The following is a 25,871-nucleotide window of genomic DNA, read 5'->3' as shown; positions in this document are numbered from 1 at the left end:
TCTGACTCCTGAATTATTATAGTGGCTATTAATACGTCTGTTTATTACCGTAATAACCCACTAATGAGACGATGCTGTGTCAGTCATGTGACTGGAGTTTAAATAATTGAGCATCAACTCTCATGTTATTGGCGTGAGACTCTAATCTGGGATTAATGTTTCGCCGCCAGTTCGATCTCAAAAGGCACCATTACTGATAAGAGCGCTCGTTCCTACGCCTGGATTAGCACGCACGTGGCTATCAATAATTGATTTTTCTTTTTTTTTCTGCGAGGAGGAGGTCAGGTTCCTCATCTATAATTCAGACTGAGCGCTGTGATTAGACAGAATCAATCTCAGAGCTGTCTGCTAGTTAAAGAGGCATTAAAACAGCAAGCGAGGCGACCGATGGACGTGTGGTTCGGTGCCGAAAAGTTGCCACATGCTTTAGGTTGAAGGTCTTTAACGCTGAGTACTTTCACGTTCAGTTTTTTTTTATTATTAATAAATATTATAATATTAAATATTATAAATAATTTGAAGTCATAAATTCTTTCTTTAATTTAAGATTTTTATATTAAATTATATTTTCATATATTTTTATATGAAAATCTATTTATCTATAATACATTTCATTAGATATATTTTACAAATAATATAATAAAATACTTATTGTACAGTATATAGTAAATGTGTTATTTATTATTATTATTATTATTATTATTATTATTATTATTATTACTACTATTACATAAATAATGAATAAATAAATAGTAACTGAAAAATATTATTTATACAAATAACTGTATGAACTCAAATAAAGCTCTGTTTATAAATAATTAAATAATTTATTTTGTATTTTTTTTTTAAACAAGACAATTATTTTTTGAGAATATTTTATAAGAATTGTGTTTTTTTTTCTCAATAAAAATAACATTTCTGCATTTATAACATTTATTTTATTAACAGGTCCATTACCATAAGTACAGATGTCCGGCTGCACTGCTGGCAGATTCTATGACTGCAGTCTTTAGATATTGATTCTGACCGATCAGAAGGCAGAATTTCTGCAGTAATTGAAAGATAAATGACGTTACTTAACGAGCTCGATGATTAAATATACAGCTCAGACAGCAAGACGTGACACAAGCTGAATACAAAGTACTGAAGATTTATACTTGATATACACTGTAGTTTCAACTGTTCTAAATGATGAGAGCTGTGTGTGTGTGTGTGTGTGTGTGTGTGTGTGTGCGCGAAGGAATGAGGGTCTATTAGTAAAAGAAAACACTAGTTTAAAATGCCCGAGGTCAGAAAAAAAATCCAACACTGTCCAGCTTTACCTCCCATTGCTGGAAATAACGAGGTTTGTTAACAAGTGATGTGAGTTTGTATATCTGATACAGGTGGATCGTTTTAGTCGACGAAAATAGCGCTAGCAGAATAAATCAAGTGCATAGACCGCATTATATATTACATCTCCTTCGCCGAATTCGTGACTTTATATATAATTAGTCCACATTTCTATTTAGTTTCAGTGGTGTTTAAAGGAGACACAGACAGAGACCTACTGTAGGGCAGAACACTCACAGAAGAGGTCGTAATGTACAAAATCGTCGAGTGGTTAATAAAACACACACTTAAGGCACTTCAGCAAAGTCTGAGACTGAAGTCACGAAGTTGCTTGTTCAGTGCAAGTGGAGAATAAACACTGAAAACAGGTTCAAACGTCAACCGGGTTATGAAGGTTAATTGAAAAATAGTGGGGTTTCCTTCAAAGAAATGAGAAAGATTCCTGGAAGGAGTCTCCAGTGTCAGTCGCTCATACAGACGTAACTGCGAAAGTTTTTATTTTTATGTTTACTAAAAATGTAACTATTCAAGGGCCACAAACTTTTCCTGTCACTCGTGCATGCCTGACCTACTTTACAAGATTCCCAATGTGCACACTGGCCTCTAATGTGTTTTAGCAGGATAACTACAAAGTAGCAGGCCAAAATCAGCAGCTGTCATGAGAGCTTACACTTGTTTGTCGTGATCACAGGCCGCAGTCAAGTCTAAACAGCATCTGTTTTACTGAATAAACTAAAAAAAAAATATATATATATATATATATATATATATATATATATTAAAAATTTTTGTCTTGATTGCTTTTTAGGAAAAAAAAAGATTAAAAAAAACTGCTTTATGCAGCAACTACCATTTACTTTATCATGTTCTACCTCTTTTTTTCACTCTCGTTCATGTGAGTTTGCAGTCATGAGTTGTTCCTGGCTTGTGTCAAAGCTCTTCCCGATGATTGTTGCCAGGCATAATCACGCTGTGAGCAATCGCCGTCCCGGAAGCTATTTATCATAGTTTTGTTTGCGTAGAGAAGTCTGAAAGCGGGTGAGGGAAGCAGCTGCAGTGCCTCTTGTTGTGCCTCTGTCATCATCTCTTACTGATAAATGACAGCTGAGAAGCATACGTGTAGCTCATGGACCCGCAGAGCCCCGTGAATAAAACACCAATAAACTGTGTTTATATAGCACCTTTCATTTGTGATAAAATAGCGGGGAATGCGCATCGCAAAGTGTATTACAAAAGATTAAACGTTTACACATAAATGTGAGATATTTAACGCTGCTAGGAAAATTTACTAATGCTAGGAAACTTTAAAGAAATGATAAATTCGAATTGTTTTAGATTTATAAATTTATGAATGAAAAACTCCATCTTCTCATCCAACTGGCTGTCTCCTTACGTTAAAAACTTAGGCTCTTCAGTTTAACTTCTACGTCCTCACTAAACCAAATTTACTTCTCTATCCTGTCACCTTGACCCTTTGCCTCTTCTCATCCAAACCCTACTCCTTTTTAATATTTCACCTCCTTATCTTCTTAACCCTCTACATGAATCTTCTACCTTTCCACTTTAACCCTTAGCCTTCTTATCTAAACACTATGGGTAATGTAACCCATGTACTTCATCATCTTTCCATCCATCCAGGATCCTCTGTAGTCCAACTAGGGACCATGGTCCCAACTAGGGAAATCATGACTATTGTATTTATTCCCATCTTGTACGACCTCTGGTCCACATTCTCACACTACAGGCAGTTTGGAAACGGCAGTAAGCCTAATTTGCATGTCTTTGGACTGTGGAAGGAAACCGGAGAACCTAAGAACATACACGTCAAACCTGACGTGGGAATCAAACGTGGCACACAAACCCGATGTGGGAATCGAACCCAGGACTTGGTTGTGCAAGGCGACAGTGCTAACCACGAAGCCACCATGCTCTTCATAATCTACATGCTCTTCCTCCGCATGTTAACCCTCTACCTCATCATCAAACCTAACTACCTCACAATATTACCATTCTACCCTCGGATTAACTCTCTCCCATATTATCCGTGTCCTTACTTTTTGTCTAAATGCGCTAGTTCCTTTTGTTGCCTCATTTCAATACTCTACCACCTCGTCTAAACCCTCTACCTCCACGTCTAACCCGCTACCACCTCGCCTATACCTTCTAACTCTGCCTTCTTATCTTATCCCCATTACCACATCATCCTAACACTTCAACTCTTCAATAAACTACAACCTTGTTATCTTAGCTCATCTTAAACCTCATTTTAATACTTTGTCTCCACTGAACACTCCATATTATTTTCATCTTCTGTCTTCTTACATTTGTTGTCTTCACTATCAGAACCCTATACCCTCACATCTTAACCATTATTCTTTTTACCAAATGTCTTTACCTTCTTGTTCTTCTCCCTTATCATTATACTGTAAACCTCTTTCTCATCTGGTTAACCTTCTCCTCCTGACCTTCTTTCCCTCTTCCACATTATACCTTCCTAATTCTCACTTTAAACCTTTCTTTGCTCCTTACCTCAACACTCCAACTCCTTATCTTAACCATCTTCCTTAACCACTTCAACCCTCTTCATCCTCAGCTTGGCTTCCCATTCCTTCTTTCTTTACTATATTTCTTTTCCTCTTAACCCCACCCTTTTACATCCATGTCTCCACCTTCTTCCACATCACCTCAAGGCTTTATCCCTTTGTCTTATCCCTCATTCTAAATATTTAAGGGATCTTTTATTCTCACCCATCCTGCCAAATGCATTCAGAAGTTACAGGATGGATTAAATGTAGTACAAGATAGCCAGAGGCAGGAGAAGGCATGAGCACAGCTTTACTTTGGGCTGATCCAAGAATCAGCATTGGTTAGCAAGGGTCAAACAACAGGCAGCTAGAGGCAGACTCGAACTAATCCATAATCCGAATGAAAGCAGACAGGCTGAGTTCAAACCGCTAAAGTCTAGAGATACAGAGAAGTAGAGGAACTTTGCAGGAACACGGCTTAAAAGTTACAGCAGAAGCTTGTGGTAGACTTCAAGAAAGACATGGATTGGCTATAATTACAGTGCAGTGAGACTTTGTATTTTTAGCAACAGATTAACGTTAGAAATAAAGAGAAATGCTATAAAATATAAAGAAGTATCTGGTACATAATTTGTAGAACGTAATCAGTAAATTGTTTTTGTTGTTTTTCCCTGACAGTGCAGCTTTGACTGTTTCAAGCGCAATAATTCATACAATTAATCTCCTAGTATTTCAAGGATATGTCTATCTCCTAGATTTCCTAGTATTCTGCCGGAAAATAAAGCTTCAGGTTACATCTAACAAACTTGAGGGATTAAATACACACTGTGAGAGACTTTGATGACACTTGAGGGCCTCTCGCTTTCCCTCCGTCTGATCTGTCTTCGCACAATGCCTTAGCACACTGGCCTTATTAAAGGTGCTCATTAACAAGTTTCTTTGATTAGCCATAGAATGTCCTGCCATCAATGGTTCTCCGAGTCTATCTGTTTTTTCTCCATAATAAAAATATAGCCTCGGATACTGTATGCTAAAAGAAATGAACACCATATGGCCTGTTGTAATTATCATAACAAAACTTATTAAGGAAATGAAAAACACTTGCTTCCTGATGCCTTAACAAACATAAGAGCGCTGTCTTGTGCCCTTCGGCACCACACACGCTGCCTCATTTACCCTCGGCCATGGAGAGCACGAGTAGAGTGCACATTTCCTTGGTTAAACTCCCTAATCACAGCTGATAATGAGAACGGATCGGTACGGCTTTAGGATCTTCCCAACGAATGGACATAAGCGAGCAGCCATGCATTGGTCTGCGGTGCTTTAATTCATTGTGTTCGTACCGAGGACTCAGAAGCAACTGCAAACCAGAAAGCCTTCCCTCCCCCCATCTCCCCCCAGGGAGAATGATTTAGATTCACCGCATAAAGCAATCTCACAGACTCTCAAGGGAAGATGTTATTAAAAGAATTACTCCACTAAGCGGAGTACAATATGTGAAAATGAATTAAACATCTTTTAATCTACAAGCTCTCACAAAGTGTGTGTGGGGGGTTTTTTGTTTGTTTTCTGGCAGTCGAAATTTAAATTATGGCTTTTCACACAGCAAGTTTTCATTTAAAAAAAAAAGCTGAGATAAATGAAAGTCGAAAAGATCAGCTTTTCTAAATTCTAATTCTCATTTACATGTATATACTGTACAGTATATATGTACTCTCTATATACTGGCAGGTCAAAAAAGTCACAAACTCAAGATTTAATTAAATCTTAAATCAACACAATGGGGTGGCCAGATCATGTGTGAAAATCATTCCTCATGATCCCAGAACCACTCTTTCACAATCTGAGTCCTGGAATATGACCATGGCAACATGGGGGGGACTCCATAGAAGTGATAACTTCTTCATTTACCACGTTCAGGTCATCGGCTGACTTCATTTTAGTGCCGTATAACGTTGCTGAGTATAGACCTGAGCAACTGAAGTAACCCTAGATCATAACACTGCCTCCAGAGGCTTGTACAGTAGACACTATGCCTGATGCGTGCATCGCTTTATGTGCTTCCCTTCTTACCCTGACACACCCATCACTCTGGAATAGGCTTAATCAGACCACATGACCCCTCCATTGTCCATTCTGTATGCTTCCTGACAAACTAAAGACTTTTTTTTCTGATTAGTCTCACCAATAAGTGGTTTTCTTATGGTCACATAGATGTTGGGTCCCAATCTTTTAAGTTCTCATCACATTGAATGTGTATGGAAATGTTCTTACTTTCACTAGTGAAGAGAACTTGGTTGTGGTCAAGAGAAATCCTGTCATTCCTGGTCAGTACCAAGAATTAAACCAGATCAAAGTATGCAAGACCAACAAAAACAAGACCCAGACAGCCAAAAAAATTATAATAATTTTCTAAATACCAAAAAAAGAGCATGCAGTACGACTTGCGGGAGTCTGTGTATCATTATATCAGGATATACAGTGTGACCAATAACGTCTCGGGTTACTTTGCTGTAACCCTGTTCCCTAAAAAGGCGGGAACGAGATGCTGCGTGAAAACGCTATGGGAAACATCTTGTCATGTTGCCGGTTGTGAAGCATGTGTGTATCAAACACGCCAAATTTTGGCTTATATAACCTCGGTCGGGTGACGTCATCTGATGAGACGCACCTGCAGGTTATAAATAGGAGTGAACCGGAAACATTCCTCAGATTGATTTGTCTGAACGGACGTCCGGTCACGTAGGCAGTGCGGCATTGGGACGCAGCATTTCGTTCCCGCCTTTTCAGGGAACAGGGTTACAGCAAAGTAACCCGAGACGTTCCCTTTCAAAGGCTACACTCGATGCTGCGTGAAAACGCTATGGGAACGAGAATACCAACGCCGCCGCACTGCAAGTGTCTGGACCCCAAGGTTGTGTGGCGTGTGCGCACAAGGCCGAAAAGGTCTCAGAACTATATCTGGAAGCTGACTCGAGGACCTGTGAGCCCGGAGTGGCATGATCATCCAGATTATAAAATCTAACAAATGTGTGCGGAAAGGACAACCCTCCGTGTCACACACTTGCTGCAGGGGAATACTTCTTGCTAGTGCAATAGATGAGGCGATCCCCCTGGTTGAATGAACCCTGATTCCTAGAGGCGAAGTGAGCCCACGCGCCTCATAGGAGAGGGCAATAGCCCAATGTAGTGGGGGCCACCCCCTGTTGCGGCCCCAGACCATGTAAAAGCTGCTTTGACTTACGCCACTAGCTGATGCGGTGGACGTAAATCTAAAGAGCACGTACTGGACAAAGTAGGTGAAGTCTTTCCTGCTCCGAAGCTGTAAACGCGGAGGACAGAAGGCTTCATAAACAATAGGATGCATACTGGAAAATGTGTGCGGAGAGGACCAACCCTCCGCGTCCCAGACTTGCTGCAAGGGAATACCTCTTGCTAGTGCAATTGATGAGGCGATTCCCCTGGTTGAATGAACCCTGATTCCTAGAGGCGAAGTGAGCCCACGCGCCTCATAGGAGAGGGCAATAGCATCTCTCACGCCGCTTGCGGCTTCAAAACATGTAAAAGCTGCTCTGACTTACGCCACTGGCTAATGCGGTGGACATAAATCTGAAGAGCACGTACTGGACACAGTAAGTGAAGTCTCTCCTGCTCCGAAGCTGTAAAGGCGGAGGACAGAAGACTTCAAAACAATAGGATGCATATTGGCAAATGTGTGCGGAGAGGACCAACCCTCCGCATTACAGACTTGCTGCAAAGGAATACCTCTTGCTAGTGCAATTAATGAGGCGATTCCCCTGGTTGAATGAACCCTGATTCCTAGAGGCGAAGTGAACCAACGCGCCTCATAGGAGAGGGCAATAGCATCTCTCACGTAGCTTGCGGCTTCAAAACATGTAAAAACTGCCCTGACTTACGCCACTGGCTAATGCGGTGGACGTAAATCTGAAGAGCACGTACTGGACACAGTAAGTGAAGTCTCTCCTGCTCCGAAGCTGTAAAGGCGGAGGACAGAAGGCTTCAAAACAATAGGATGCATGTTGGCAAATGTGTGCGGAGAGGACCAACCCTCCGTGTCACATACTTGCTGCAAGGGAATACCTCTTGCTAATGCAATTGATGAGGCGATTCCCCTGGTTGAATGAGCCCTGATTCCTAGAGGCGAAGTGAGCCCACGCGCCTCATAGGAGAGGGCAATAGCTGTCCGCTCCTCTTAGAGAGGTAACACCATTTGGAAAAACCATCTTAAGGGTCAGAAACCTGAGGCGCTGACTCTAGTGGTTCAACAAGGGGCACAAGCCAGAGGACAAATTTTTTCTGCAGAAACTCCAGCACTGAAACAATTCAGCAGTGGACTGGGTCTACCTGCTTCGTCATGCACCAACTTTTCAAATACATTCTATTTGAGGGGAGGCAGTCCTAGTACTTAGAATAGTCTTAATTACGCTGGCTGGAAGACCAGCTTGACTTAGAGTCGGAGAGTAGTAAAGGGGACATTTGCTGATCTTGCGAGTCAAAGAGGTCCACCTATGCTACATGAAATTTTCCCAGAATGTAAATCGCCCTGAGGGACAGGAATCTGGTGCGCTAGCTATTTAGCGGCGCGAGCACAGTCCGCCCTGGCGATTAATATATGAGACTGCCATAGTGTTGTCCACCCGCACTAGGACATGGTAGTCTCAACTGCTGGAGAAAGTGCTTTAGGGCCTGAAATAGAGCCATGATTTTGAGGCAATTGATGTGCCGCGCAAAAAGATGGCCTCTCCAGCTCCCTTGGGCTGGACGGTCATTTAAGACCGCACCCCAGCCCACGAGGGAAGCGTCTGTCGTTAGCATCTGCGACGACAAGACGAACTTAGAGTGGGACCCAGAGTCAGAAACCGGGGTCTGAACCACATAGGAAGGGTACGAAGCACCTGGCGCGTAGCCCTTAGTGGGGATTGGCCCTAGAGTAAAATCCCCTGGTTCTTAGCCACAACTGAAATGCTCTCATGTGCAGAAGGTCCAAAGGTGTCACCGTGGATACAGTGCCATGAGAGCTAAGATCTCTGAAAGTGATGGTCACTTTCTGGTCTAGCTTGATTTCCTTGACGGTGTTGAGAATGGATTCGACACGAGCGGGAGACAGCTGTGCCCGCTTACGCTCAAATTCCATGTGACACCCAAAAATGTTGTCCTCTAAGCAGGAAAGAGCATGCTTTCATGGCATTGGATCTCAATCCTAGGAAACAATGATTAGCCAGAACGACATGCTGATGTCGAAGCGCTAGCTACTGAGAATGGGCCAGCCAGTCATGTAATTCAATACGGATGCTTCGGGAGTCGTAAGAGCCAGAACTACATCCATGTATTTTGTGTATGTGCGGGTGAAAAAGCTAGACCAAATGGAAGGACCCGATACTGGTAAGCTTCGCCCCCGAAAGCGAACCTCAGGAACCTCCTGTGTTGTGGCAATATTTCCATTGATTTATTTTTAGATAGCGGTAAAGCCTGCAAAATCTAAAAAATTTGGACTCAGCCCCCCGTTCCTCTTGCACTTTCCGGTTTCGTGGAAGTGGAGACCACGCCATTGAAACGCGGAGAGTGATGTGAGAACTGAATCCTGTAGTTTCTCTGTACAGTGCTTAGTGCCCAAGGAGATATACTTGGCAGTAGCTTCCACGCTGCCAGTTTCTCAGAAAGGGGCAAAGCTCAGCGGCTTGGTTAAACGGGGTGGATGTTAGATGTTCGGCATCCTGAAACACGGCAGGAAAAACCCGAAGAACTAACAATTTTATTGGAGACTGGAGTTGCCCGAAACACCAGTGGTGGCGGAGCAAGAACACCAACCTCCTGGGGGTGCCAGGGAGGACACTTTATTCTTTAAAAGGAATTCTGCGTGCCTCTCCCGATTGGGGGGCCACCCCCCACGATCCTGGGCACATGAACCTCAGGGCTTCTTTGTGAAGACAATATGCCAGTCTGACCTCTTTTGGGGCGGATTGCGTGACGCACCCCAATCTTGCGAGGGGGTGCCCAGCTCAAAAACACTCTCCTTGTGTGTTTCATGCCTCGCAACAGTCAGACCCGGTCAAGACTGGGTGGCCGACAGTCCCGACTCTTGAGCAAGGCGGGGAAGGAATTTCCCGAAGGCTTGTTATATAACTTCGCCTCATGAACCTAGTGGCGACCGAGTTAACGACATCGCCAAGTAGGCCAGGAGGCGAGATGGGGCATTGAGGAGGAATACACGATCCTTTTCCTTAATGCCCCTGTGATTCAACCACAAGTGCCTCTCCGCGGAGACCATAGCAGCCATAAAACGGCCGATAGCACGAGCCGTCTGCTTTGTTGCACGAAGAGACAAGTCTGTGGCCCGGCGTAAATCCAATACGCCTTACCTTGCAGAGCCCCGCCAGTACTCAAGTCTCTCAGCAGGTCAGCCTGGTAGGCGTGCAAAACCGCCATGGTGTGCAATGCGCCAACCTGACCTGCTGCCTGAAAAGCTTTTCCCTCCAGGTAAGATAAAAAGTCTACACAGCTTGAAAGGAAGTAATAGCTTTTCAGGAAGGATGATGTCCCAGAAGAGAGAGAGCCTGGAAGCGTCTCTTCTATCTGGGTGTCATCATATAACTCCGCGTTTCTACCTCAATTATATTTAAATAAATAAATAAGTTAATGGCAGGAAAACACGGGATGAATACAGCTTACTCCATGAAAGGGTTAACTCATATGGAGATTGCTAAGAAAAGGGGAGAGAGCGTCGTTGAGGCTCCGCCCCCGGCCACCCGACAGAACCTGCCGTCTATGTTTTTTTTGTTTTTTTTTTAAGTGCTTAGAGGCTATTATCATCTCCGCAAAAGCAAGAGAGGATGTTTATCCTTGCCCATTCACAAGAAGCGCGGCGCGCGCTTGCGAGCGGACAGAGGGATTTCCCGATCCGATGAGAACGCGAAAGAAAGGGGTTTTAAATCCGTCTCTCACTGCTCTGCCGGATGCACGTGTTTAAGCCCCAGGAATGCGCGGCGGCTCGGAATGCGAGGCGCGCGCGTAGCACTTAATCGAAGCAGTAAAGTGTAGAGATCGCCCTCCGATATGGATATACACACGGAGGGACATCTCAATTAAAACTCTACCATATCGGTGAGTTAAACACTTTCTTATTTTGCTGGTTTAAACACACACGCAAACACAACAAGGTCAGTGAAGACAAAAGATCTGAGGAATGTTTCCGGTTCACTCCTATTTATAACCTGCAGGTGCGTCTCATCAGATGACGTCACCCGACCGAGGTTATATAAGCCAAAATTTGGCGTGTTTGATACACACATGCTTCACAACCGGCAACATGACAAGATGTTTCCCATAGCGTTTTCACGCAGCATCGAGTGTAGCCTTTGAAAGGGAACTTCTATGGAATAAAACACATTGTGAACAGGAAGCTTTGTGATTACTGTAAAGTCTGTTTATGTGCAAGTTTCTCAGAAAGCAAAATTGCAGACATTTGTCTAGCCTGAGGCAGGGGCAGGTTTGCGCAAAACTGTAATAGCATTATCACAGGAAATCAAACCTTTACTTTCTTCACATTGAGCCTCTGCTCTCGAGCAAAACATATACAGAGGTGAGAGTGAGATTTCTTTGCCGACTTATTCTCCCGGAGCTTTTGGGTTCCATCACCAGTTTCATTAGATTCCATTTGCTGGAAAACTTACACCAAGCTGGACCAACTGGTCAATTTATAACAAGCTTCTGTTCCACTTCCCATCCATACTTGCTTTTTTTGACTATTTGTTTGCCATGTGGACTTGTGGTGGTATATGTGGTGTGCATGCCATGTGCTGCTAGAAGAAGGCTAAGACCATGATGCAGGATGACATTAATGCACTACTAAATCTCAGCGCTAAAGTGAAATGTCATGTCCATTTGTGGAGTGGACTGAGTCACTTAGTAAGTGTCTCACATCCATGCGCACGCATACACTGTGGGAAAACAACTGGCACAAAAAACATCTGCCTAAAAAACTAAAGATGCTGTTTTTAATGATTAACCAGAGCCACTGTGGACTCATGTCATCGATCTGCTGTTATATTAATCTACTGCTACATTAACATAATATATGTTTTCCACCTTTCATCATAACTAAAGAAACAAATAGGTGAAGAATTTTAAATGCGTTTCCCCAATGCATTAGTCATTTTCCCACCAGGGCAGCTTTCTCATGAATATTCATGTGTCAGCCCTGAAATAATATTTTTAAATGCATGTTAACACACTTATTTAGTACATTTATCTGAGGAATAATCGGTAATGAGCGTTTAAATAGTGCAAGGCTTTTTAGCACTCATAGAGGAAGTGGTACGATGAAGGTCAATGTGCTTACACCCTCTCCTGACATAATATCATATGAAAGCAGGCTCAATAGCTTCATGGTGATCCACAGTCCAGAGAAGAACCAAGAGCCTGAGGTCAGCTCAGCTCAATAGCTTTTTATTCTTCGCACTATGGATTCTTAATGCGTCGCTGGAAATTGAGTGCTGCGAGTGAAAGAAAAAAAAATGTTCTCATAAGAAATTTATATGAAAATGTACCAGTAAAGGCACTGGGGTTGGAATTTTGTTTAGATTCATCTATAAGAAAATGACCAGAATCAAAGCTGGAATTCAGGACATTTATTGCTAACGGCTGTGATATACACCAGTAGCCAAGAAATAAAGTACTGTATTTACATATACTCGTGAAAATAAATGTAGTGGCAATATTGGACTTTCAATCAATTTTCTGGCATTTACAAGCTGGAATTTTGGAATTAGAAAGCTTTTGGCAGAATTCTGGTTTAATATTTTCTTGGCAGAAATGGTCGTATTCAATTAAATTTGTCGGTTTCCTGGGACGGAGCCGAGATTTAAGCGTGGTCCGCAAATTTTTCAATAGACATCAGAATCCAAAAACTTGTTCTAAACATTCCAGAAGCAACTTTGATGTGTTTCTGGGGTCATTATCCGTATGAAGACTCGATTTCCTCCAAGTTTCAATTATCTAACTGATGATTTGAAGGTATGCTGAAAAAAAAATGTGAGGTCCTTTTTTATTCCATCCACATTGTGCACAAGTTCTACTGTCAGCAAAACAGCCTAAAAGCATAATCCTACAGTACCTCTTACCACCTAGTGTAGTGTTCTTGGGGTGAAATATCTCACCTTTATGCCTCCAAACATACCTTAGGTTGAACCTTTTTTTTTCCAGAAGTCTTTCTTTATGCAAGTGGTCAGCAAACTTTGCAACAAAACTGGCTGGAGTGTAAAGTGCAGCTTCCAGTTCATGGCAAACACGTTCCTTGGTAATTTCTGGGTTGTTGTTGACCATGTGAACCTGATTTCCTCTCAGTTTTCCAGACCTTGGCAAAATGACACCTCCTGTAAATATTGTGTACTTTAAGTACAAAAAAATGGTTTGAACTGAGCTTGGACTCTGCAGTTGTTTAGAAATGTCTCCAAGGCACATTGCTGACTTGTGTAAATCTACCATCCTCTTTCTCCTCAGTTCAGTTGCTGTGCTATATGTTGGCACAGAGAAGCTACCAGCTGTAGTCAATCATGATCACTAAGATGAAGTTTAGAGACCTAGGGCTTGGCAAAATAAAAAGCTTTTAACACAATATTGCCAAGACATTCATGTTCATGATAAGTCTATGTAAAAGTAATGTTAACATGATTACATGATCGATATGTTAGTAGTGGATACACTGTGGGATATTTTTCTTCTTTATTTTCTTTTTCTTTTCTGTGACAAAAATGACTCTTTTACTGATGAGGCCAGCACCTCAGGATTGCTCTCATTGTGCTTAAACGTATCTCTCTCTCTTTCTCTCATGCAAACACACTTATCAGGCATGAGATCTCATCGCTAAGCATCTATTAGCACTGCACTGTTCCCCTGTTTTCACACAACTCTCAGAGCCATCTCCTTGAAAAGCTTGATTATTAGCTGCGTTTGTCGAGATTAACTTGTTAAATTTGTCATGTTTAATTTGCTCTCGTGCCTGGATAAAGCAATTGCCGAGCACAGAAACAAGTGTGCACCATAAACAGAGCTTTTAAACCCCCCGATGGCTAAAAATGAAACTAGCCTGAGGGACAGAAAGAAAGAATGCAGTGTTCCAAAGTGAGATAAGTGACTTCCATCAAAAATATCCTCATGCTAGTACAAACATGTCAGGCTCTGAAAATAAAATAGAGATAAACCCCTATTTAACAACACCTCCAAAGAACAGACAGCAGTCCAGAGTTTCTGGATAAGCCACGATCAAACATACTATATAAAAAGCACATGTTTCCATCCTCCCTGTCCATCCTGTACTTTATTACTAGTGTTCTCGTTCATGTGCTTTGGGTTATTGTAACTGCTTTCAACTTACACATACAGTGAGGTCAATAAGTATTTGATCACTCTGTGATTTTGCAAGTTCTCCTACTTAGAAAGCATGGAGGGGTCTACAATTTCTACTGTGAGAGACAAAATCTAAAAAGAAAAATCACATTGCATGATTTTTTAACAATTTATTTGTGAATTACTGTGTCAAATAAGTATTTAGTATAAACACAGCGAATGGCGTTAAGACCAAAAAGTTCTACTTTGGTCTCATCTGAGCACAGGACTTTCTCCCACGACTCCTCTGGATCATCCAGATGGTCCCTGGCAAACTTCAGACGGGCCTGGACATGGGCTGACTTAAGCAGGGGAAGCTTCCGTGAGATGATTTTAAACCGTGACGTCTTAGTGTGTTACTGATGGTAGCCTTGGAAACGATGGTACCAGCTCTCTTTATGACATTGACCAGCTCCTCCAGTGTAGTTCTGGGCTAATTCTTCATAATTCTTAGCATTTTTAATACCCCATGTATCTACTTAGACTTTGGCTGATTGTGGGGTGCACAGGCGTCTTTTTGACAGCTAATGACCTCAAACAGGTGCTACTAATTTAGAATCATGAACAGAGTGTAGCTGGACAATTTAAAAGCAAAATAACAGGTCTTTGAGGGTCAGAAATCTGGCTGACAAGCAAGTGATCAAATACTTATTTGACACAGTAATTTACAAATAAATTGTTAAAAAATTAATGATTTCTGGATTTTTCTTTTTAGATTCTGTCTCTCACAGTGGAAATGCATCTATGCTTAAAAACTTTTAGACCCCTCAATGATTTCTAAGTATGAGAACTTGCAAAGTCACAGGGTAATCAAATACTTATTGACCTTACTGTACAGGTTGTCAGATGCAAACAGTCTAGGTTGCTTTCAGACTATGATACACTGTGTACCCAGTCTGAGGAATTTGTAGCACTAGCATGATGTAAACTTGTTTTTAAGAGATTCTGCTCCACCTCATCTTCCCATTGGAACCTTGCTGAGATCTTCTTTGTTTGCAAAGCCCAAGAAGTGCAACACCAAATGAAGTGAGATATTTTTACGAGGTCCATGCTAGGGCATCCTTGGGATACTACAAATGCCAGTAACAAGGTGGAGTTGAAGTAAAACTGTGAGGTCTCCATTTTTGGATTGAAGGATCTGGCAAGGGTGGACGATGAGTTGCTGAAAATGAAGATATCATCCAAATAAGCAAATGTATAATGGTTTAGGGGCTCACAAAGAAGCTCTTTAATTAACTCCTGGAGGGCCACAGGAGAGTTAATCAAGCTGGAAGGTATAACCAAATATTTGTAATGCCCAGATGGCATGATGAATGCAATCTTCCACTTATCCCCTGACCTCATGGAGATTAGATTATCCATAATGTGTTAATCCCTTTTTTAAAAAGATTCCTGCTTGCTGAAAGCATTTAAATGTTGAGTTCATTATGGGCAGGGAGTATTGGTCTTTCTGTGTGACAGATTTCAGCATCTAATAGTCTACACAGCGCCTTATTTTTTATATTAACTAAAAAGAACCCTAACCCGACAGGTGACAATATAAGGACAAAAAATGGCTATAAGTTCTAGTGGTGACAGAATAACCTACCCCTAGCAGGAGTTGTGCAGGGGAGCAGTTTTATGGCACCACTAATGGCAGCAGTATCTGGGACCTCTGTTTTGAAAAGTTTGTTCTTAGATTCCAGTAGTCTCAAAGCATTTAAGACAATTCTGCTTCATCTGAGCTAGCAGGAGGTTGAAGTCAAACGCCATTGATGCAGCTCTAAAAAGATTGAGATCCCCAGACAAAGGTGGTTAGGATTGGCCAAGACAAAATGGTCATTATGTTCCTTGAGCATGAAAGCATTTTTACTGATAACCTTACGTTCCCTACTAAGTTCTAATCAATAAAATTGCTTCCTTGAGCATGGAAGGCATTTTTACTGATAACCTTATGTTCCCTACTAACTTCTAATCAATAAAATTACTGGCCATGTCAATAGAGGCTTCCACAGTGGCCCAGCCTCTCCCCAGGTGATTGTGGTAGAGACAATGAGACCAGAGCCATGAGGGGCTGTCAAGGGGAGTCCCATTCAATCATTGATTCTTCTCCCTGAGATAATCCTTGCTTTTTTGGCTTCAGGTGGGGACAGTCAATGGTCAGACTGTTCCCTGAGATTGAGCTAGAAGCACCTACGCTTCCCAGGTTTAGTCGCCAGGTTTAGAGAGGCCATGCTTAATTTAATTTTTTCTGGGAGGGCTGGGGTGTTCCAGTCAGAATAGGCCCCAAGCAAAACTCCACTGATAGCTACTGCATGACTACCCTGAAGGATGATGTCACCACTCTTCTAATTTGTGAATAGTCAAAAGTGCATTTTATGATTTTCCTTAAAGCATCTTTGGATTCTGGTGTCAAAAATTTCAAGATAAGATTTTCATTATAAATGATCTGCACCAGTCTACATATAGAGTTATTTGCAAGTCAAGTTGTCCTTGCTTCAGTTCTTAGATGGAAGTGACTAAGGACTGAAGCAGTACCTTGATTTGCCCAATGTGCTGTAGTATACCTTGCACGTTTCCAAACAAAATGACTAGTGCCTGATCATATTTTCTTACCGTGGTGAACTGATTCGATACAATTTCTGCTGTTCACACCCAATTCTCTACTTTCTTTAATAGCGCAGGCCTACTGTTACAGGTTTCAGCAAGAAATACAAATAAAAGTGCCAGATAATGCCTGTTTATCCCTGAGAGGACAAGGCTTGGAAGATGGAATCAAGTTTGGTTTTTGGGCAGATTTGCTGGTGTTAAGCATACTTGTGTTACAGCGAGACAGAATGTAGGGTGGCAGCTACAGGAGTCAGTTCAGGCAGGATGTGATAGTCAACAAAGATGGCTCCTCTAAATCTCTCTCTTAATCTCTGAGACAGAGATCAAAAGAGCCGAGTGACTCCTCAGAATCAAATATCACTGTCCCTCCTTTTTTTCCTTAGTGGTTTGCATAATTCTTTCCTTAACACACATTAAATTTAAAGTGTGTAGCATGCAGGATCTCTTGAAGAGCAGCACAGAAATTATGTCTGCACACCAAGTGAATCATGCCACAGGTTTATAAAGGTGTGTGACCAGGTGGCATGCGCTTGTAATGATTGCCAGCCTCATGGCATTGCCTAGAAACCTTTATAAAAGTGTGTTTGGCTGGACTGGGCATTACCTGGAAAGGCGTTACAGGAAGAAAGATGGGAAAGAAAAAAAAACAATGAAAGTATGTATAAGGAGAAAGAAAGACCAAAAGAAACATACGGAAAGTGTGCCATAAAGGAAGAAAGACATACTGAAAATATGCAAAGAAAGAGAAACCTGAAAGTATTGAACAAAAAAAAAGGCGAGACTGAAAGAAGAATAACAAGAATTGTACATTACGCAGATAGACAGATTGGTACTGTATATAGTGGTAAATTACCACTCATACGTTTGGGATCACTTTCTAACTCCATGGTCGTTCCTGATTTTTATTTCTTTCTACTTTGTAAAACAGGTAAAATGTGCAATAATCGAATCTGCCTGCTACTCATGATCTTTAAAGCGTTTATAACGGCTCTAATCTAAAGTGCTGATTATTAGTTGATGATTTCTGAGGCTAGTAACTCTAAGAGAACTTCTCCTCTGCAGCTAGGTAAGTTTGGGCCTTGCGTTCCTGGGAAGGTCTTCATGAGAGCCAGTTTTATCATGGTGCTTGATAGATTTTGCAAGCACTATTACAGAAAGGTTGTCCTCGGTATCCTAAAATAACAACTGACTCTTGTTGTTGTTACATAATTTTCTAATTCCATATGTGTTATTTATCAGTTTTACAATCCCCAGTATTGTTGTAGAATGTAGAAAATAATTCACTAAACAAAAACAAAGAAATCTGCAAATGATCCTAAACTTTTAAGCGGTGGTATGTGTTGCAGGTGCTTTAGAAAGGTTCATTCTGTTTATGTCACTTATACAGTATTTAAGTGTGATAATGATGTCATGTGTAAAGAACACAATGAGTGTTAATGAGCGTTTACACATTCCAGCTATTAACGTGATTAACAGACTGATGAAAATGAACTTGCTAGGAACTCATGTGTTTGAAGAAAAGAAAAAAAGCACTGTATAAGGAAAGAGGATACACCAGATGCATTGTTGCATCCCCAAGGTGATTTCTTGTCACGCATCTGGAGGGAAAAGGTATTGGAGGTACCGTAGAACATGTAGCTGCTTAAAGAAGAAAACTTAAACATGTTCTTGGTTTGGTGAATAAAAAAATAAATTATTTTGAGTAATGAGGTCAATCTTGGATAGAGAGAAAGAGAAAGAGAGTGAGACTGACCAGAGGCCTTGCTCCTTTTCTCCAACATGTCACTCGGATAGTTTACTTGTTTATGCTTTGTTTTCATCTGTCTCTTGTTCTCTGAGAACATTGCGCTACTTTCTCACTCCAGCACAGCTGTGCAACTAAAATTACCCAATCAAACAAGCTGAAGTCTCCAGAACTGAGCCATAAAAATAGAGTGAAATCATCAATCTTTCTATCGTTCTTTCTCTCAATCTATCAATCCTTCCATCATTCCATCAATCCTTCCAACTTTCTTTTACTCATTCCATCAATTGTTCCATCTACTATTTCCTCAATAATTTCTTACATACATTGATGAATTAGCTTGTACCCTACTATTAAAGAAAAAAAAAAAGTCATTGAAATACCATAAAAAAAAATAAAAAAAAAATAATGAAATTGGCCTGGACAAAAATAATGAGGCCCTTAAACTGATTTTTTGTTGTACAATCTTAAAGCATTAACTGTAATCCAGTGGTTTCTCCAGCTCTTAATCAACAGGTACTGTATGACTTGACTTGAGCAAACTGCTCCAGCTGCCTCAGGTCTAAAGCGTGCTCTCTCCAGACTGAATGTTTAAGCTCTTTCCACAGATGTTCAATAGAGTTTAGGTCAGGAATCAGGAAGGCCACTTTAAAATAGTCCAATATTTGATTTTAAGCCTTTCTTGGGTGTTTTTAGCTGTGTGTTTTGAGTGATTGTCCTGTTGGAGGAACCATGATCTGCGACTGAGACCAAGCTTCCTGACACTGGGCAATATGTTTTACTCTAGAATGCCTTGAAAACAGCCCAACATAACCGAGCCTCCTCTGTGTCTCACGATAGGTACAGTGTTCTATTCTTTGAAAGCTTTATTTTTGAAAAAAGTAGTTTTGTTTCCCAGAAGCACTGTGGCTTTTCAATATGCTTTTTAGCAAATTCCAGCCTGGCTTTTTTTTAAGATTTGCTTTCAACAGTGGAGTCCTCCTGGGTCATCTTCCATTAAGTCCACTGTTGCTCACACAGTGACGGATGGTGTGATCTGACTCTGATGTACCTTGACCTTGCAATCCCTTTGAAACTTTTTCGAGGTTGCCATTGGCCTTCAGATCATTCATATTATATTTCTGTTCAATCTGTTCAGTTTTTCTCTTGCGGCCATGTTCAGGAAGGTTTGCTACAGTCTCATGTACCCTTAACTCCTGAATAATATTTGCAGCACAAGAAGATGTAGTTTTGTGGATATGGTCTTATAGTCTTACCTTTAACATGCTCATCGACAATGTTCCTTCTGCTCTCCTCAGACACCACCCTCCTTCGCTTTCTCTTTCTGGTCCATGTTCAGTGTGGTACACTTAAAGGTACCAAACTGCAGAGCGATTTCTTTTCTCCATTTAAATAGGCTGACCAAATGATTGCAAGAGCGAAAACACTCGTTATGCTCGTGATGCTAATTACATGTACAGGACACACTTCAGTTTAACATCTCACTGTGGTTAAATTAATTGGAGTCCCTTCTAGGGTACCAACTGATTTAACCAGGGCTGTTTCATTAGGTTTTTTTGCCCTTAAAAAATTCTCATTATATGATTATTTATTATTATTTTTATCAGTTTAAAGCTTTTACTTTACAGTGACCGTTGTGGGTTTTTCTGTCTTTAGTTACTGAAATTATTTCAACCAATTCATCCAAAAGTATGTATTCTTTTCTTCCTTTTAACATTCTGTCCCCCTTCTTCCCATACAACAATTCTTTCTTCCATTTTCCTCATCCATCCTTCCTTCTATTTGTTCATCCATCCATCCATCCATCTTTTTTAGCAATCCTTGTTATATTTCCTACATTGTATCTTCCCGGTATTCCCACTTACCTCCTTCCCAACCACCCTTCCATCAGTCCTCCCTACAGTATATTCCAACCATTTCTTCTGCCCTTGCTTCTATCCATCCATCTATACTTCCTATCTAACTTACTCCAATTCACACCTCATTCTTCTTCTTTCCATTCTTCTCTTTCTTACTTCCTTTCTTCCTTCCTTTCTTACATACTCACTTTTACCTTTCCATTTTATTATCACCATATTTATTCTAGTCTATTCATTTTAGTTTCAAAGCACTGTCAGATAAAACACATAAGACAATGACAAAAGGTGCACATCGCCAATAAATAACATTTTTATTAAAATGGTCTTTCTGAAGAAGTGAAGAAACAGAACTATGGCAGTAAAATGTATCTGAGGTGATGTCAATATTGACCTGCTGTTCTGCTCAGCACGGTTGTACAGAGTTACTGTACTGTAAGTGTCACATCCTGCCGTCTCAGCCATCATTACCTGATTTTCATATCAACAAGAGAAACAAAAAATATGTTCTCTCAATATATTAATATAATTTTCGCTTTCTCTCTCTCTCTCTCTCTCTCCGTGCTCAGGTCTGAAGGTGCGTGAGGTGATGATAAATGTCTCTCGGCAGCAGGTGGAGGATTTCCACGGCCCTGAGGATTATTGGTGCCTGTGCGTGGCCTGGAGTCACCTGGGCACGTCCAAGAGCCGTAAAGCCACCGTGCGCATCGCCTGTGGGTCCTTCACATAAACACTTTCTCTTACATCTTTTTTATGTACTGGGCTGACTTAATATTGCCTGAATGTTGCATATTTAGAGAACCAACAACCTCCTGACCAATCAGAATGAAGAATCAGCCAGATACATATGAACAAAGTCCTTCCACTGGAAGTCTCTCGCAATCAGATCACTCAACCTCAAATGTACAGGTTATGACCTTAAATTGAATTCAAGGTGATAAACAGTTATAAAGAAATGAGTAAAAAACAAACACATTTCAGTAAAAGGGCGAAGCTATTCAGGGTCATAATCAGGTAGAGGCCATTTTTCCCACAGTGTGTCTGCTATTAAAGAGATATTCAGAGGTGGGAAAGTGCAAACATCCTGTACATGAGTAAAAGTATAGGGCAAATATCACTCCTCTAAAAGTAGACCTCCATTTAGTGAAGCACCCACCTTCGAATTTAATTATGTATCAAACATACGGGGCTGAGTAGTCATTTTGTCTCAGCTTCTGCTTCCAAACAACTGTTACATTAATGCCTCAAAAAAGTCACGCAATTAGTCATCAGGTGGCAGATACTACACACCAATGTGGTTGTGTAATGCAACACCATGCAGAAAAGATGCACAAACTCCAAACTTTTACATTTTTCCCAGTTCCAGGTTTAAATTCTAAGGTAATAAGTTACACAAATTTTCAGGGCTGCAGCAATAAGCCTCATGAAGCGTTAAATTACCCTGTCAATCCATCCTGAGATGTTAATTCCATATTTTGCCGTTTGCTCTTTTAGCTTAGACGTTCTGCATCTTGTTTTTTGTTTTTTTTTCTCCTGTAAAAAGCATTAGTGTCACTGCGACTTTTCAAAACAGAAAGAAAGAAGTCTCAAGGAGTGCAGAGTGTTTTTCAGTGCGGGCGGCTCTGATCCGGGCGTGTAGGAGACAGAACGCAGCGCTGAACACTGCAGAGATGTCAGAGATCCTGAAATACACACAGCCATTCAAAGCACTGTTCTCTTTCTCACTTGCTTCCCCAACCGTCTCTCTCTCTCTCTTTCTCTTTCTGTCTTTGCTTTATTTTATTCTCTCATGCTGATGTTACACATAGCAGAGACTCCAAATATAGCAAAAGATTTTACTCATTTTGTGTTATTTTGCAATCGGCACACACTTACAATTGTTATTAATGTTCGTATCACAAGTAACATGGGTTCCAATCAGCAATCTGCACTGAAAATATACTACTTCATACTGATGAATTCTCAATGCTGATTGGTCTGTAGGTGTTAATGACTTTTCTGTGCATTAAGGCACCCTTTCCAATATGTTTCTCGAGGAACAGCTCCTATTTGGTGAATTTATCTGTGACGAGAAGTTTATAAGATATTTATGGAAGCGTCAGTGTTGTGCAACGATCAGAAGTAAAGCTGTAACTGTAACCTTTAAGTTAATAAAAGTTTATGGTGATTCCTAATACAGTATGTTGCATATATTCTCTCTTCTGTCTCTGTACAGACCTGCGTAAGAACTTTGAGCAGGACCCGCAGGGGAAGGAGGTTCCCATCAGGGGTATGATTGTTCTGCACTGCCGGCCTCCAGAGGGTGTGCCTGCTGCTGAGGTACCATGTGTGTATGTGTGTGTGTGTGTGTGTGTCCTTCTCTCTCAGTGTATTTTCTGGCTGGTTGCTGATAGATAATGTTGAACTTGAGCACATGCCCTGAGGTTTAATCACGTGGCAGCACACAGCAGGGGTCGTGAACACACAGAGATGACGGGCACGCGGTGTATGAGAGCAACAAGGTTAGACTCTCAGCAGGTTGTTAATCATGGCTGAAATGAAAGCGGCGTGTCACTTTCCCCTTCCTCCAGCTCACTTTGGCCCTTTAGTCCACATTATACAAGGTACAGTGACTCCTCTTCCTCTGCTGATGAGTCACGTGACTTTTTTTTTTTCCTTTCACTTAATATTTTGTGGGATTTTGCAGGCAAATCCAGGAAGGTAGATTATAAAAACCAATTAAAGAAGACGAGGCTAATGAGATGGGGCATGTTCAGGGCAGGACTGTGAAAAACAGAAAGCAGAAAAAAAAGAGAAAAGGAACAAAAAAGCATCTACTTCTCTATGTCTAGTGGAGAGCTGTGTCAGATTCGAGAGAATTCTTGAGCATGAATCACCATCTAAAAACTGTCCAGTATAATGAAACATGAAAGTGGCTGTTAGGATTTAAATAAGCAAGTGATTAAGAGCCAAGGATAATTACTGCATCGATTAATATTTCGCAGTTGGCAACAATGCTTTTAACCCTAACTGATGCAGCGAGTATATGTCAGTAGACAGGGTTTTATTCCCTGTTTAAATAAAGCTGCAAAGAATGCAAATAAAAAAAAAATAGCCTCAGTTTAATAAAAGGAATGCTAAACATCAGATTCTTGGGAATTGATTATTAAAATACAACAATAACAATGCAAACAGAACAAAAAATAACAATGTGCCTACTTGCTCAGACGAAAGAGTTAAGAAGTAGACTAAGGAGCCCACGGAGTTGTCAAAGAGAAGAAGAAGAAAAAACAGATAATAAGGGCGAGTTTTACTCCAAGAGCTAGAATTCATGCGCATGTCTCGGTTAATGCATAAAGATAATACCGAAGCTTTTTTTGGTGACTAGGACACTATCATTTATTTATTTATTTTTTTTAGTTTGCGTATTTTCACATCATGTCAAGGCATTCACTAATTTTATGTTATTCGGTGATGCAATATGGAGACAGTCAACCCTTGTTAGACAAGGCATCATTATTTATCAGAGCACCTTAACACAAGTATGGAGGTCTCTGCAGCTTGTGCGTATAAATTAACCAAAACATGGGAATAACGTGTAGCATTCCAAGCACTTGGTTCTGTTATACATGGCCACAATACGTGTTTTATTGTTCACTGTGGAGGTCTGTCGGGAAATTGATGCTCGCAACATGTTTTTCTGGGGGGCACAAGACTTCACTGCCAGGCTTGCAGCAGCGGTACAAAGTTGACCACACTTTTTTTTGTACTACAGTTTCCGGTGCCAATAATGCCTTGCTGAAGAATATTTTACATCATCATCATTTCAGCGTGACTTGAAAGAGCGGTCCTGAGAGAGTGAGGAATCATTTTCACACTTAAATTGGCCACTACAGAGTCCTGGGCAGATAGTAGAGCAAACATTAATTCTTTGGCAAAGGTTGCAATAAAAACAGGCTGAGAATGTCGGCCCAGACTTCTCCTAGCTCCTCCTAGGGGATCCCTAGACAACCCCAATTTAACTGCAAGATGGACTCTCTCCAGCAGCTTCAGGGTCTTTTGACCTCCAGTCTCGTCCAGTCAGGTATGCCAGAGACAGCTCCGGTTAGTGCTAACCAGGATACTATTACTGAAAACTACCTCAACTGACTCATCTCAGTTTGGTGCAGCAGTATCTACTGGAGAGTGTCCAGTGCAGAAGAGCAAGCCCAGCATCCCTGGAAAGGAATGTCATTTCTGGTGCCCATACTTGTAGTCCTTCATTTCTTACAATCTTCAGCCATATTTAAGTGATGACCAGTGACCACGTGGGGTTGTATCCCTTGGTGAAACTCAAGGCTATGTCACCCAGAAGCTTAATCTTCTTGACTCTTCACCAAAGAGTGATTCTTGGAGTGTTTTTACGTTAGGCCCAGGGATCATTTCTGAGAACACTTGACCCCAAGGTTTGTTAGATTTTGATCAGTGGGAACACTATCGCTCCACACTCCGTGCCTGGGTTCGCTTAAATCAGATATGAAAGCCAATTGTACCTGAGATCACTTTAGATACGACATCATCAGTGCTGTGCGTCTCCTCCGAAATCTCTGCGTGCACATAACATCCTCTGACCTACACAGTCATAGCTGATGAAGTAGGAAGGCATGCAAGAGCCTTGCTCTTGACATTTTTTTTCTAAAATATCAATAATATTAAGTGTACCATGAAGGTTAAATTCCTTGTTCTCTTCTTCCCATGGTGAATGGTGGCTTAAAAACTATGTAGGTGCATAAATACACAAGTGTACTTTAGAACAAGAACAAAACTCTGTGTGAACACTTTATCGTGCCTAATGTAAAAATGCCCTTAAAGTAGTGTATACTGACTTGTAATGTCTGCAAATAAACACTTGGTGACTGGTCCATCGATGAAACCCAATTGAGCTCACCCCAAAATGGGGACATGGAGCCATATTGTGGACCGGATGAAGTATTATACAGGCAACCAGGATGTGTTGGATGGAGTTGATGCCACAAATTTTAATGGCTTAATTTGCTAGCTTCTGTAAGTCTGGCATTGTATATCTAAGTATACAACTAAGGCACGTCCACAATATTAAGTTAGGTCCGACTTTTATTCTTCCATTTGCCTTTTGCTTCTGCTTTAAATGGAGATTGTAGCAGGAAGTAATGTAAATGGAGTTTTACTGTAGAAATTGTTCCCTGTGTCTGATTCTAAAAAGTAAGAAAAAGTAGTTTCACACCAAACCAAATTATCAACATCTAGCATTATAGCACTAAGGAACTCTTCGCTTGCCCAAAATAAAACGTTTATGGAATACAGTAGACCAAATTGAGTCCAAGCATTTTGTTATTATTTATGCACCCCAGTGTTGCGGTGGCATTTTTGGTTCTGCGGAAAAGAGAACCCCTGGGCTGCAAATATGAACCAATACAGCAGATT

The 25,871-nt window shown here is 41.0% G+C and overlaps 1 protein-coding gene across 3 annotated transcripts in view; it reads left to right on the top strand.

Moving 5' to 3' along the window:
• The window catches only part of unc5db (unc-5 netrin receptor Db), a 175,904-nt gene that overhangs the window by 90,115 nt on the left and 59,918 nt on the right, over positions 1-25,871 (top strand). For all 3 annotated transcript variants that reach the window (XM_053480677.1, XM_053480676.1, XM_053480675.1), the window contains exons 3-4: positions 21,020-21,163; positions 22,666-22,769. In XM_053480677.1, the coding sequence (XP_053336652.1) occupies positions 21,020-21,163; positions 22,666-22,769 (248 nt within the window). The remainder of the gene's footprint in view (positions 1-21,019; positions 21,164-22,665; positions 22,770-25,871) is intronic.

The sequence above is a fragment of the Clarias gariepinus genome, chromosome 21 (assembly GCF_024256425.1).
Source record: "Clarias gariepinus isolate MV-2021 ecotype Netherlands chromosome 21, CGAR_prim_01v2, whole genome shotgun sequence".
Lineage (NCBI taxonomy): Eukaryota > Metazoa > Chordata > Actinopteri > Siluriformes > Clariidae > Clarias > Clarias gariepinus.
The sequence above is the reverse complement of the archived record's forward strand: the minus strand, read 5'-3'. Positions and strand labels throughout refer to the sequence as shown.